The sequence below is a fragment of the Gorilla gorilla genome, chromosome 17, assembly GCF_029281585.2.
Source record: "Gorilla gorilla gorilla isolate KB3781 chromosome 17, NHGRI_mGorGor1-v2.1_pri, whole genome shotgun sequence".
Taxonomy (NCBI): Eukaryota; Metazoa; Chordata; class Mammalia; order Primates; family Hominidae; genus Gorilla; species Gorilla gorilla.
In genome coordinates this window covers 78,542,303-78,557,049 of record NC_073241.2, presented here as the reverse complement: position 1 = coordinate 78,557,049, position 14,747 = coordinate 78,542,303, and the positions used below count along the sequence as shown (strand labels likewise).

Here is a 14,747-nt window from a genome sequence, read left to right as displayed (position 1 = left end):
ATTCAAACTTACCGAATTTTCTTTTTGGACTCCTGTCTTTCCTGGAGCATCTGGTGGCCCTGGTTGATCTGTTCATCTGTAGGAGTAAGCACTAAGAAGTCGATTGGAAGTCCTGTGTGTGGGCAGGTCTTACTTACTGTACCTTGTTATACATAGTCTCTTTCTCTGGGACTCTGTCCCTGCAGGCCATTTTTTGGGTGGATTGTTTTTGATTCTTCCAGTCTCCTTGCTAGGGGTTCTGTAGGAGAAGGGGGCAGGGCTTTCACTCTTTATAAGGGTACAGACACTTTGTTTTCTCCTCATTTTCAGTAGGGCTTTTATATTATATTTATTCCTCTCTAATGTTCCCTTAAGTCATGTTTTTGCCTCTTACATAGTATGACCATAATTTCAACTAAGATTTAAGGAATCTTGACCATTGTGGAAGGGGTATAAAACATACAAATTTATTTTTTGTGTGTATATTTAAGGTATACAACTTGATGTTTTGATATATTAATACATGTACATAGAGAAATGGCTACTACAGTCAGGTAAATTAGCATATCCGTCATCTCACATAGTTACCTCCTTTATTTTTTGTGGCAAGAGCAATGATACTCTCCTTTGGCAAAAATCCTGAATACAATACAGTATCATTAACTACAGTCCTCATATTATACATTAGATCTCTAGACTTCATCCCATGTACCTGCAACTTTGACCTATATCTCCTCATTTTCTCACATCCACCCCCTGGTACCCATTGTAATATCCTCTATCTGTGTATTTGACTTTTTAAAAAGATAATCCACATATATGTGAGATCATGAAGTATTTTTCTTTCTCTGGTTTATTTCACTTAGAATAATCTCCTCTAGGTTTACCTATGTTGTGCCAAATGGCAGGGTCTTCTTTTTTAAGGCTGAATAATATTCCTTTGTTTATACAACCATGCACTACTTAACAATTGGGAAGCATTGTGAGAAATGTGTCCTTAGGCGATTTTATCATTCTGTGAACATCGTAGAGTGTGCTTACACAGCCAAGATAGTGTAGCCTACTACACACCTAGGCTGTGAGGTATAGCCTGTTGCTGCTGGCCACAAACCAGTACAGTGTTGTTACTGTATACTGTAAGCAGTTGTAACACAATGGTAAGTATTTGTTTATCTAAACATAGAAAAGCTACCATAAAAATACAGTATAAAAGATTTTAAAAGGCACACCTGTATAGGGTACCATGAATGGAACTTGCAGGACTGGAAGTGGCACTGACTGAATCAGTGAGTGAGTGGTGAGTAAATGTGAAGGACCAAGACATTACTGTATGCTATCGTAGACTTTATAAACACTAGACACTTAGGCTACACTAAATTTATAAAAATATTTTTCTTTAATAATCAATTACCCTTAGCTTACTGGAACTTTTTTGCTTTACAAAGTCACCACAAATACATGAATAGTGTGTTGTGCTACAATGGCTACAACATCTAGGTGATAGGAATTTTGTAATAATCATCTGGGACCTTCTTTGTATATGCTGTCTGGCATTGACCAAAACATTGTTATGTGGCAAATGACTGTATGTATTACATTTTCTTTGTCCATTTGTCTGTCGACGGACTCTCTGGCTGTGTCTGTCTTGGCTATTCTGAATAGTGCTGCAGTGAATGTGGGAGTGCAGCTATCTTTATAGGTGGTGATTTCATTTTCCTTATGCCCAGAAGAGGAATTGTGAGATGATACACTAGTTCTATTTTTAATTTCTTTAAGAATCTATATACTGTTTCTCACCTTGGTGGCTCCAATCTACATTTCCACCAACAGTGTGCAAGGGTTCTGTTTCCTGCATCCCCTCCCATACTTGTTATCTCTTGTCTTTTTCATAATGACTATCCACACTGGTGTGATGGTTTTGATTTGCATTTCCCTGATAATTAGTGATTTTGAGCACATTTTCATATACTTGTTGACCATATTTATGTCTCTTTTGGAGAAATGTCTATTCAGGTCCTTTGCCCATTTTTTAATGGGATTGTTCTTCTGTTATTGAGTTGTGTGAGTTCTTTATATATTTTAGATACTAGCCCTTTATCAGATATATGGTTTGAAAATATTTTATATCAATTCAGAGGCTGCTTTTTCATTTTGTTGATTATTTCCTTTGGTGTGTAGAAGCTTTTTAGTTTAATATAGCCCCATTAATTTATTTTTGCTTCTGTAGCTTGACCTTTTGATGTGAACATAGAAATTTCTTGGTTCTTGTTTTCAGTAAAATACTATGAGAAGTAATATTTTCACTGATTTAATCAACTTTTAAAACATGACTTTTAATAAGGAATTAAAAACAAATATGATTTTTAAAAACATCTTAAAATTGAAGTATAACATGCATATAAAACACATAAATTTTAAAGGAAAACTAATGAAAATTACATTCTATATTTGTGTCATTACCACCCAGATAATTATTTGCTTCAGCAGCAGCAATAACAAAATAATCAGAACAAGAAAAAGTAACTGTAACCACACAAAAAACTTTGAAGCAAACATGACAAAATGTTAGTTTTTGGCATAATTCATATGTGGTTATACTTTTTATTGTGCTATTTTCTATACTTTTCTGTATCCTCATTCTATAATTAAAACACTTTCAAGTTAGCAGAGAATTTTGCATTAAAATTAAACTTCGCTGACTGCCAAAACAGGGTTGGTAAGATAGGGAAAGTTCAGTTCACATTGAGTTCAGTTCCATTGGATTTCAGGATATTTTAGATGACATTTCAAATTCAAATATTGAAACACTTGTTCTTTTTCTCTAGAATCTGACTTTCTTGTTGATCTCGATTTATTTTGGTCCCTTCCCTTTCCATATGTAATAGTAGAAAAGAGTAAATTCAAATGTTTTACCAAGTTTCTCTACATGGAATCATTAGTGTGAACCTAATTGCCTATGATATATATATTGTTATCTCATTTTGATTTGAATTTGCATTTCTTAATACCCAATGATACAGAGAATTTATTTTTAATGTGCTTTTTGTGTGCATATATATCTTTTTGCCGTTTTTTAAATTACCTTTTTTATTTTGAAATAATTGTAGATTCACATGCAGTTTTAAGAAAAATAAGAGAGACCTCATATACCCTTAATACAGTTTTCCCCAATGGCAACTATAGTTGTAAAACTGTAGTTCAATATCACAGTCAAGATATTTGATACTTTTGTTTGTTTGTTTGAGACACGGTCTCGCTTTGTCTCCCAGGCCAGAGTGCAGTGGCAGGATCCAGCTCACTGCAACCTCTGCCTCGTGGGTTCAAGTGATTCTCATGCCTCAACCTCCCAAGTAGCTGGGATTACAGGCACACACCACCATGCCTGGCTAATTTTTGTATTTTTTATTAGAGACAGGGATGTTTCACCATGTTGGCCAGGCTGGTCTCAAACTCCTGGTCTCAAATGATTTGCCTATCTCAGCCTCCCAAAGTTCTGTGATTACAGGTGTGAGCCACCATACAAGACCTTCATTATGCAATATATTTTTTAATATTATTATATGGTGAAGAAAAGAGATTTTGGAAAGCTAAGATGTTAGAATCATTGTTTAGTTATTTTAAATCCATGTTGCAGCTGTAGAGAGAACCAGTGTATTTCTTAGTGAGAAACATGAGAACATTATTAATTCCACACTTCTTTTCATCTCTTTCTTCCAATTTTTTGTTAGTTTAATTATTTAATTTTGTAAAAATTTTTTTGAGACAGAGTCTCACTCTGTTTTACTCAATTCTCGTGCCTCAGCCTCCCAAGTAGCTGGGATTACAAGCAAGTACCACCACACCTGGCTAATTATTTTTTTTAGATTATTCAAAACTTATAACATTTCCATTCTGTTTTGTAACTCAAATTGCCAAAATTGCCTAATACTGGTTTTATTGGATGTGTTGTCTACCATCAGCCCTTTTACCATAGTTTAGTTTCTGTATCCCTGAGTTTGTTATTTTTATTCATCTTCTTCTATATATCTGGCTTTTGTTTTCAGTATTTTCTTCACAGAATATTTCTTTTTTTTTTTTGAGATGGAGTTTTGCTCTTGTTGCCCAGGCTGGAGTGCAATGGCGCAATCTCGGCTCACCACAACCTCTGCCTCCCAGGTTCAAGCGATTCTCCTGCGTCAGCCTCCCGAGTAGCTGGGATTACAGGCGCCCGCCACCACACCCGGCTAATTTTGTATTTTAAGTAGAGACAGGGTTTCTCCATGTTGGTCAGGCTAGTCTCGAACTCGCGACCTCAGGTGATCCACCGGCCTCAGCCTCCCAAAGTGCTGGGATTACAGGCGTGAGCCACTGCGCCTGGCCTTCTTCACAGAATATTTCTGTGGCATATTTTATTCACCTTCTCATGTTTGAAAATGTCTGAAGGTTCTCATTTTCTCTCCCACACCTCCTTTCACTATTTAGTCAGAAGAAGAAACAAATAAATAAACCTACCAAACTTGTTTCTCTCTCTAGATTTGGGGATTTTCATCAGAATTCTCAGGATTCTGTCAATTTTTCGAAGGGACTGCTGCCAGGTAAGGCAGGATTCAGTCACACATGTACTTCTTGAGCCTGCTCTCGGGTTTTCTCCTTTATCATCCATCATGGACCCCAGTACACCTATGACTGTGGGCTTGGGCTCATAGAAGCATTTTTTTTTTTTACCACATGTTACCATAGGACAGCCTGCGATTTATAGCACATATATTGTTTAGTGAGATTGTTTAAAGGACTGTATATACTTTGTCCACTCCCACATAGGCTTGAGACTCCACCTCTCAGAAGTTCCATTTCAGGGTTTACGTTTTAGGGAGAACTTCTTCAAATATGTTCTCGTGAGAACATATTTGAAAGAATTTTCACTGTAGCATTGTTAGTTGTATTCAGAAGTTGAATACAGCTCCATTAATGGGAGAGCAGATTACGTAAATGAAATATTGTAAAGCAGCTAGAATGAATGCGTAGAGCTACGTGTATTGATAATAAAACTCAAAAAAAAAAAAAAACGCCCATCCAATTTCAGGATAGTGGCTGCCTCTGGGGAGGCAGGTTATCAGTGTAGAACAATGAGGAGGCTTCAGGTACTTTAGAAGCAAGAATACTAACGTTTGATAAATCTAGGTGATGGATACAGTGGTGGTCTCTATACCAGGCTAATCATTCAAACTTTCTATCCTCATAGAAGTCTTCTGTGACTGCACTGTAAGTATGCTCACACCTGAAATGTAGCTAGTATGGCTGAGGAATCTATTTTACTTTTATTAAATTTTAATTTAAATATCCACTTGTGGCTAGTGCCACTATGTTGGACACTGCTGCTCTGTGCTTTTTAGTGTGTTAACACAGTTAATAGTAACTATACTTTTTTTTTCTTTTTTGAGACAGAATCTCACTCTGTTGCCCATGCTGGAGTGCAGTGGCATGATCTTGGCTCGGTGCAACCTCCACCTCCCAGGTTCAAGCAGTTCTCTGCCTCTGCCTCTGGAGTAGCTGGGATTACAAGTGCCTGCCACCAAGCCTGGTTAATTTTTTTATTTTTAGTAGAGACAGGGTTTCACCATCTTGGCCAGGCTGGTCTTGAACTCCTGACCTCGTGATCCACCCACCTCAGCCTCCCAAAGTGCTGGGATTACAGGCATGAGCTACCACGCCCAGCCTATACATTTATTTTTAAAAGAAGATATTCAAGCCGGGCGTGGTGGCTCACGCCTGTAATCCCAGCACTTTGGGAGGCTGAGGTGGGCAGATCACGTGAGGTCAGGAGTTTGAGACTAGCCTGGCGAACATGGGGAAACCACATCTCTACTAAAAATACAAAAATTAGCCGAGTGTGCTGGTGGGTGCCTGTAATCCCAGCTACTCAGAAGGCCGAGGCAGGAGAATTACTTGAACCCAGGAGGCGGAGGTTGCAGTGAGCCGAGATCGTGCCATTGCACTCCAGCCTGGATGATAAGAGTGAGGCTCCAACTCAAAAAAAAAAAAAAAAAGAAGATATTCAATGATTTGGCAATTCTGCTTCCTAGTAAATTCTCACAGATGTACTTATGAAGTCATGTGCAGGTATTTTTGTTTTCAAAATCTGTGTGATTCCTGAACTTAGGTAAAAGTCTGGATAGTAAGAATATGGAGAGTAAGGAATTCTTTCTTTTTTTCTGACTTTCATACAGTGAGATTTAGGATAGTGATCTGAATTGTAACATTGTTTTAAATAGGAAAACAACTGTAAATAGCCTAAATTTCCATTAATAGAGGAATGGATTTTTTTTAAATGTAGCCTGCTAATATAGTACTCTAGAGTGGTTACAAGGAATGAAGTAGACTTGGATATAGAGGTGACATTCAAATGACTTAAGTAGTATGGATGGCACCAACACCAGCCAGTAAGAATGGATGTGGACCACAGTTCTTTGTTTTCTGCTGTATATGACCTGGGGGAGTGGCTTGCAACAAAAGCTATTTACTAACTAGTATTGAGTATTCCATTTTAAAAAAAGAACTAGTACTATCAGACAGGCATACCTGGTGAATATTCTTCTTATATGTATCAGTATAGGAGGGTTACAGAAACATACTGAGTGAAAAAAGTAAGATGCGAACAAACCAGATGTGTGTTAGTTTCTTAGAGCTACTGTAACTGACCACCACAGTTACTGAGTACTGCTGATATAAATGAAAGATACTTAGTGTCTTCTAGAGTTGTCTGAGTACCACAGCTAGGTGACTCCTAACAATAGAAATTTATTGTCTTCTGTAGCCTGAAAGTCCAAAGTCAAGGTGTCAGCGTGGCCATGCTCTCTCTGAAGGCTCTAGGGGAAGACCCTTTCTTGTGTCATCCTAGCTTCTGGTGGTCGCAGGCAATACTTGGTGTCCCTTGGCTTGCCATCTATCTACATCACTCCAGTCTCTGCTACTGTCATCACATCCTTCTCTCAGGAGGTGTCTGTCTCTGTGTCTGTCTTCCTCATCTTACAGTCACCAGCAGTCAACTGACCTAGAGTCCACATTAATCTAATGCAGTCTCATCTTGATTATATTTTCAAAGACCCTCTATCCATGTAAGGTCACATTCACAAGTTTTGAATGACATAGATTTGGGGGGAAACCATTCATTCTAATACATTATGTATGGTACTATTTATGTGTACTAGAAAACACACAAAGGAATGCTGGTTTTTGGTTTTTTACATACATATGTATGTACATATATGTATATATGCAGATAAAGTAATTGAAATGGTCTAGAGTATACATACTAAACTCAAGATAGTGTTTGTTCCTCCATGGGGGAATAAAGTGAGATATATATATATTAAAAAATATTAACAGTTGGTAATGTGAATTGTGGGCATATAGACGTCAATTATTTTTTGTACTTTCCCAAACATATTTAATTTTTTAAAAAGAGTTGATATTATATAATGTTACTGTATAATACTCTATCATATATAACTTATGGAATTTATTTTTGAGAGAGTCTTCTCTGTCGTCCAGGTTGGAGTGCAGTCACTACAACCTCTGCCTCCCTAGTTCAAGCGATTCTCCTGCCTCAGCCTCCCAAGTAGCTGGGATTACAGGCACACGCCACCTTGCCTGGCTAATTTTTAGTAGAGACAGGGTTTCACCATGTTGGCCAGGCTGGTCTCAAACTCCTGACCTCAGGTGATCCATCCACCTTGGCCTCCCAAAGTGCTGGGATTACAGGCGTGAGCCTCCATGCCCAGCCAAACTTTTATATTTTTTACTTTTCAATTCTAAATAATATTTAACCACCATGTAGTGAGTATTTGTTATATGCCAGCCTCTGAGTGGAGAATGCAGTCAGGGTGGGCTTATTTGTAATGGGGGATGCTGGGTGATGTGGGGCCAGAGAGTTAAACGAGTGAAAATATGTGTACGGAAGGCACCTGTATGTACTTGTACTTTCAAACATATTGACATGAAATTGAGTGTGGTATTCCTTTGTGTTTTTATTCTTTTAATCTGTTTCTATACGCCCTTCTCATTCCTAATATTGTTTGGAATTTTTTTGTTGTTGTTAGACTTGCTAGAGAATGATCTATTTTAATCCTCTTTTAGAAAAACTAAGGTACAACCATATTATTTAGATTTAATTCTGTTTTCCTGATTTCATGGATGACTGTTGTGTTTGTTGTTGTTTGTATCCCATATTCTCCTTCTCTTGAATTCTCCTGGATTTGTCCTGCTGTTACTGTGTTGAGGAGGGGCAGCTAAATACTTACATGTGTTGTGGTGTTTTGGTTTTTTTTTTTCTCCCGGAAATGGTACATGGGTGGTTCATGCTGAGTTTATTTTGCATCATGCTTACATAGTAGTTTCTCAAGATGCAGAATCCTAGAATCATAATGTCTTCCCTCAAAAATCTTGAGACATTGTTCTGCTGTCCTTCAGATGTGTAGTGTTCAAGATGGGAACTCTAACATTAGTCTGCTTCTCTTTCCGTTGGTGATAACATGTTCTTCTGTCTGGAAGCCAATGGAACTTTCTCATATACTGCAAATTCATTAATCTTGTGAGAATGTTTTGATTGTTTTTCATGATTTTTTTCTTGGAATGTTGAATGTTTTTCTTTTCCTCTCAAAGAAATTTTCTCATATTACTAATTGTTCTGTTTTTCTTCTAGTTTATTTCTTCTGGAATTTTTAAGTGGCTATGACATCTGCACTTTTCTCTTATAGTTTCTGTGGAGAACTTCTCAGTTTGGTCCTTCACATCACAAATTTAATTTTCCATAGTGCTCACTCTGCTACGCCCAGGCTGGAGTGCAGTGGCAACATCTTGGTTCACTACAACCTTCGCCTCCTGGCTTCAAGCGATTCTCATGCCTCCGCCTCCAGAGTAGCTGGGACTATAGGCATACACTACTACACCCGGCTAATTTTTTGTATTCTTAGAGAGTCGTCATTGGGCCAGGCTGGTCTTGAACTCCTGGCCTTGGACTCCCAAAGTGCTGGGAATACAGACATCAGCCACTGTGCCCAGCTGCCATGATACTTTTATAATCTTAAGCAACTTTGCTTTTGTTCTGTGATTTTCCCTTTTCATAGCAGTCTCTTCTTATTTTATGGATGCAATATTCTGTCAAATCTCACTAGATATACTAATCAGAATTTTTTTAAAAAATTCCAGCTTCCTAAATCCTCTCTCTTTAATTAGAGGTCTGTTTGCTCTCCCTGTTCAGTTTCACAGCTTATTATTTATTTATTTACTTTATAAAGTTTTTATTATGAACACTATGAAACTTAAACATAATTGGAGAAAATAGTAGCATGGATCTTCATGTAGTCGTTATTAACACTGTGCTGTTCTTATTTCATCTACCCACTTTACCCTCAGCACCTTTTACATTTTGATTTCTATTTTTTAAAACAAATCTTCCATATAATTTCATGTGTAAACATTTTAGTGTGTTCTTTCAGTAAGTATGGACTTTAAAAAATATATCATACCATTAGTACATTCAATAAAACCAACAATAATGTTTAAATTCTTCCTAACAATTTATTATTTCCAGTTATCTTTAAAATATCTTCTAGAGTTGATTTGTTTGAATCAGATTCCAACGTCTACCGCATTTAGTTCTTAAGACTCACAAATCTATAGCACTCTCTCCCTATCCCAGCTTATTTTACCCCTTATTTGTTGAAGAAACTGGGTTATCTGTTTAGTAGGATTCCCCGAATTTGTCTTTAGCTGATTATGTATCATCATGGTATTTAACGTGTTCTGTCCTCTGTATTTCATGTGCACTGGTAATTAGAAGAGAGTCTTGATTTGGTTCAGCATATCACTTTCTTAGGTTGAATGTCTTCACTTGGTGGTTTTGTTATTCATCTGTAGTTATAAACACAAGTCTAACTAACTAGTTTTGCAAGGTGGTGGGTTCCCCCCTCTGCATTTGTGAGTGGTGGGGAGTCTGCTGTACTCTGTGGATGTGTGCCTCTTCTTAAGAGAGAGGGCAAGAGTCAGCCCAGCAGTCTCTTCATTTTTCATGCATAGGTAGAGAATAATATGGCACAGTGACTCTCCTTGAGTCACGGAGAAAGGATGCAGGAGTAACCTTAACGAAAGAGAACATTAGGGAGTTCTAGTGCTCGGCTGAGCCTGTTGGTTTTTTTTTTTTTTTTCCCCCATTTTACCTCTTTCTTTGGGGCAGCCCAGATTTGGCTGCTGTGCTGCCCAGTATTCGCACCTGTCTGCCTGCCTGCCTGCCTGTCTCTCTCTCTCTCTCTCTCTCTCTCTCTCTCTCTCTCTCTCTCTCTCTCTCTCTCTGTGTGTCTCTCTCTGTGTGTGTGTGTGTGTGTGTGTGTGTGTGTGTCTATGATCCCTAGGTTACAAATCTACAATGGAAATGTCTTAACTTAGAAAACAGTTCTTGCTTACTCAGGCCCGGAGGTGTGCGCCAGAGCTGCCTACTCTCCACAGCCATGGCAGAGCACTGGAGCATCTCTCCTTGAAGATCTGGACTCATTTGCGTGGCCTCTCTCTGTGCTGCTTAACTCACCTTCAGAGCAAAGTCATCGTTTATCAAAAATTGTGGACATGGAGTAATTCTTTTGTCTGTAAAGCAATCATTTTTTACTTAAACTTTTCTTCCCCATTACAGATACTAAAAAATATTACTTGGTATTCAGAACGAGTTTTAACTGAAATCTCCTTGGGGAGTCTCCTGATCCTGGTGGTAATAAGAACCATTCAATACAACATGACTAGGACACGAGTAAGTATTCCAGCTGCTATTCTATCTTTTTTGCATACAGTACAATTAAGACGATAGTTTAAAGCAATCCCAATTTTTAGGATGCTAAAATTCTCGTGACATATGGTAGAAAATACCGGTCACTGTATAGTCACTGTATTACATGATCCTAATGTAACATAAGGTCTTAATATTTAATGGATTGTATGATTGGAGATATTTTACATGAAATAGAAAACAAGCAATGCAAAACATTTAGATAAAAGCTATTGTATGTCTTTATTTGGCCAGTAACACTGATTTGCCTTTTTTAATAGCAGCAAATAACAAAGTACAAGAGGATATGAGCACAAGAAAATATGAATTAAAATGAAAAAGAAAGGTAGAAGAGAGAATATTTTAAAGAGTAAAAGAAAAATTTCTGCTGGATTCTCTTTACAGTACCTGGGAGCAAATTTCAGTTCTGGTTAATAGAAATATATTGTTAAAGAGAAGCAGCGTACAGAATTCATAGCTAAGAGAAATGACATTTTTTTTTGAGCTATGATTGTGCCACTGCACTTCAGCCTAGGCTGCACAGGAGTGCAGTGGCACAATCATAGCTCACTGTAACCTCCAACCCCTGGGCTTAAGTGATCCTCTTGCCTCAGTCTCCTGAGCAGCTAGGACCACAGGCATGTGCCACCACACCTAATTTTTTTTTTTTTTTTAAATAGCCAAAGTCTCGCTATGTTGCCCAGGCTGCTCTTGAATTGGTTTTGAACTCCTGTCCTGAAGTGATCCTCCCACTTTGGCCTCCCAAAGTGTTGGGATTACAGGCATGAGCCCCTGCTCCCAGCCCATTTTCAGTTATTTTCCTCCGTGGGGCTATTGCAGATACACATTCATGTTTTTTATCTGAAACCCTAGGAGCCAGCTATGTTTTAGAAAGCAGAAGTTTTTGGATTTTAGAAAGATAATTATAGTTTATGTACTCTACTATGTGTAACCATTAGGGCCTTAAGTAGCATGCTGTAATTAAACGTTATATTTCTGTAGCAAAATATTTCAATATTCACCATGGAGGGAATAATGAAGACTGTCAGGAACATCATCATTTTTTGTGTTGTGGAAAAAACTTTGAATTTTCAGTGCTTTATGGATTTAGGAATTAGAAAAAAAAGATAGTGGATCTGAACTTTCTAAAATCAGTGACAACTGAGTTTACATTTGCTTCTATTAATAGTTAACCTTGGTTAAAATATAGAGAAGACTTGATTGTATGTTTTACACCCACTGTTTCCTCACAGGACAAGTACCTTCACACAAATTGTTTGGCAGCTTTAGCAAATATGTCGGCACAGTTTCGTTCTCTCCATCAGTATGCTGCCCAGAGGATCATCAGGTAAATATGAACTTTAAAAGAAATACTGATTTGCCTCTGGCTGAGCTATTAAGATGGATACTATGGTGGTTCCTTTTTAAATGTTACCTGTGAGGACTATCAAATTTTCCTACTTAATTTTTATCACCTTCTTGTTTGGTTGAAAATAGCTTGTTCCATTTTGTTTTCTAACCTAACTTTTTGATCAAAGTTAATTGTATTTATGTTCAATCTTTTTATAAAATGTAATTTTAAGTGTAATGTTAGTTTTTTAGAGGAGCAGGTATATTTCTTAGTAATGCAAATTAAATATGAATGTATTTGATGTGCATTTTATAGAGCATCACACTACACTTTTAAGGATTTATCTGTGTGCGTTTTAGAGAATTTTTATAGCAGTTCACCCGTGTATTAGTTTCCTATTGTTGCCATAACAAATTACCAAAAATTAGTGGCTGAAAGCACAAATTGGTCATTTTAAAATTCTCCAGTTTAGAAGTCCACTGTGGGTCTCACTAGGCTAAAATTGAAACAGAGCTGCATTTCTGTCTGGAGGCTGTAAAGGAGAATCTGTTTCCATGCCTCTTCTAGGTGTCGAAGGCTGCCTGCATTCCTTGGCTCATGGCCCCTTCCTCTGTTATCAAAGCCAGCAACAGTAGATTGTTGAGTCCTTCTCATACCTCATCACTCTGACCTCCTCTTGTGGTTCCCTCTTCCATGTTGAGGACTCTTGTGATTTCCTGGACCCTTCCTGATCCAGGATTATCTTCCCATCTCAAAGTCAGAATCATAATCACAAGGTCGTTTTTGCCATGTAAGATAACATTCATAAGTCCAGGGGATTAGGACATGGACATTTTTGAGGGAGCCATTATTCTGTCTGCCAGAAACCCTTGTCTCTTCCCCACCCATTGCCAAAGACATGACTTTTTTTTTTTTTTTTTTTGAGACGGAGTCTCACTCTGTCACCCAGGATGGAGTGCAGTGGTGCGATCTCAGCTCACTGCAAGCTCCACCTCCTGGGTTCATGTCATTCTCCTGCCTCAGCCTCCCGAGTAGCTGGGACTACAGGTGCCCGCCACCACACCCAGCTAATTTTTTTTTGTATTTTTAGTAGAGATGGGGTTTCACCCTGTAAAGACATAACTTTGAAGGATAGGAAAGCTAACTAACCAGTCATAAGTGAATATCATTGCAGGGCTTTTTAACATATGGGGGTACTTTTTTGACTTCCTGTAGGATGTTCAGTATTGTCCAAGTAGCTCTCAAATAGAACCCCAGTGAAGTCATATTCTTTCCTTTAATTCTTACTTTTGGGGCAATGCAGGGTTTCTCTTCTTCTTTTTTTTTTTGAGACAGAGTCTCACTCTGTCACCCAGGCTGGAGTGCAGTGGTGTGATCTTGGCTCGCTGCAACCTCCACCTCCTGGGTTCAAGTGATTCTCCTGCCTCAGCCTCCTGGGTAACTGGGATTACAGGCACGCGCCACCACGCCTGGCTAATTTTTGTATTTTTAGTAGAGACAGGGTTTCACCATGTTGGTCAGGTTGGTCTCAAACTCCTAACCTCATGATCCGCCCACCTTGCCTCCCAAAGTGCTTGGATTACAGGCATGAGCCACTGCGCCCAGGCTTTTCTTGTTTTTTTAAGAGACAGGGTTTCACTCTGTCAACCAGGCTGGAGTGCAGTGGAGCAACCACAGCTCACTGAAAGCTCAAACTCCTGGGCTCAAGGGATCCTCCTGCCTCAGTCTGGGCATGTGGTTTTGACCATTCAGTTTTGTTTAGCAGTCATTGGTGGTGATAACAACTCCGTATCACTTTTAAATGCTGATCTCACATTCTCTTCATTGGTTAGCCATTGATTGACCTGGGCTCATTTTTAACTTACTCAAAATTAAGTTGTCTGTTTATCTTCAGAATTTAGGACAGGATATTTTGCATTGACTCACTATTTAATTTATGTCTGGTCTTAATACATTCCATTAGATTGTTTTTTGGGTTTGTACTTGAGAGATCATCTAGTTGACTGACATTGGACTAATGTGAACTTCACGATTTAAAATAAACATAGCAGTCTCCTCCTACCTTGGAGTTTTTCAGGTATTCTGAAGAGCCTTTAGTTTCCAGGAGTTAACCTTTGTCACCATGCTTTATTTCACCATAACAGAGTTAATGATTTCTGTGCTGCTTTGTAGGCTGTTTTTCTGTTTATGTGCAGTTTTATAATGGTTTCATGAAGATTTCATTACACAATTAACTTTTCTCAAATGATAAATGAACATTTAGCTTGTTTGATATGAAAATGCCAAATTAGCTGGTTGATAATTTAAGTTCTGATAAAATACATTTAGCACGATTAAATATTATTGAGATGCAAACAATTTTCTAGTTGGGAAAAATGCATATTAAAACACTGTGTCCAAGTTTTAATCTGTGATGGCAAAAGTAGAAAATAAACCAATCATATTTGAAGAAATAAGAAACATAGTTTAGATTTGTGATTTGAGAGCATTTAGATTGTTTATCATCAATAATGAGTAGTGCTTTACTTCATTTTAATAGATTTTTAGTTAGCATAATATGAATAAGGAACTATGTTAAGCAATGCAAGAAGTATCAAAATAAATAATAAAGTTTCCTGACCTCAA

General features: G+C 37.8%; 1 protein-coding gene across 9 annotated transcripts in view; it reads left to right on the top strand.

Annotated features, from left to right (window-relative positions):
* Window positions 1–14,747, top strand: part of DYM (dymeclin) — a 410,032-nt gene that overhangs the window by 187,243 nt on the left and 208,042 nt on the right. For all 9 annotated transcript variants that reach the window (XM_031003621.3, XM_031003623.3, XM_055368706.2 and 6 more), the window contains 2 exons: window positions 10,643–10,756; window positions 12,025–12,119. In XM_031003621.3, the coding sequence (XP_030859481.1) occupies window positions 10,643–10,756; window positions 12,025–12,119 (209 nt within the window). The remainder of the gene's footprint in view (window positions 1–10,642; window positions 10,757–12,024; window positions 12,120–14,747) is intronic.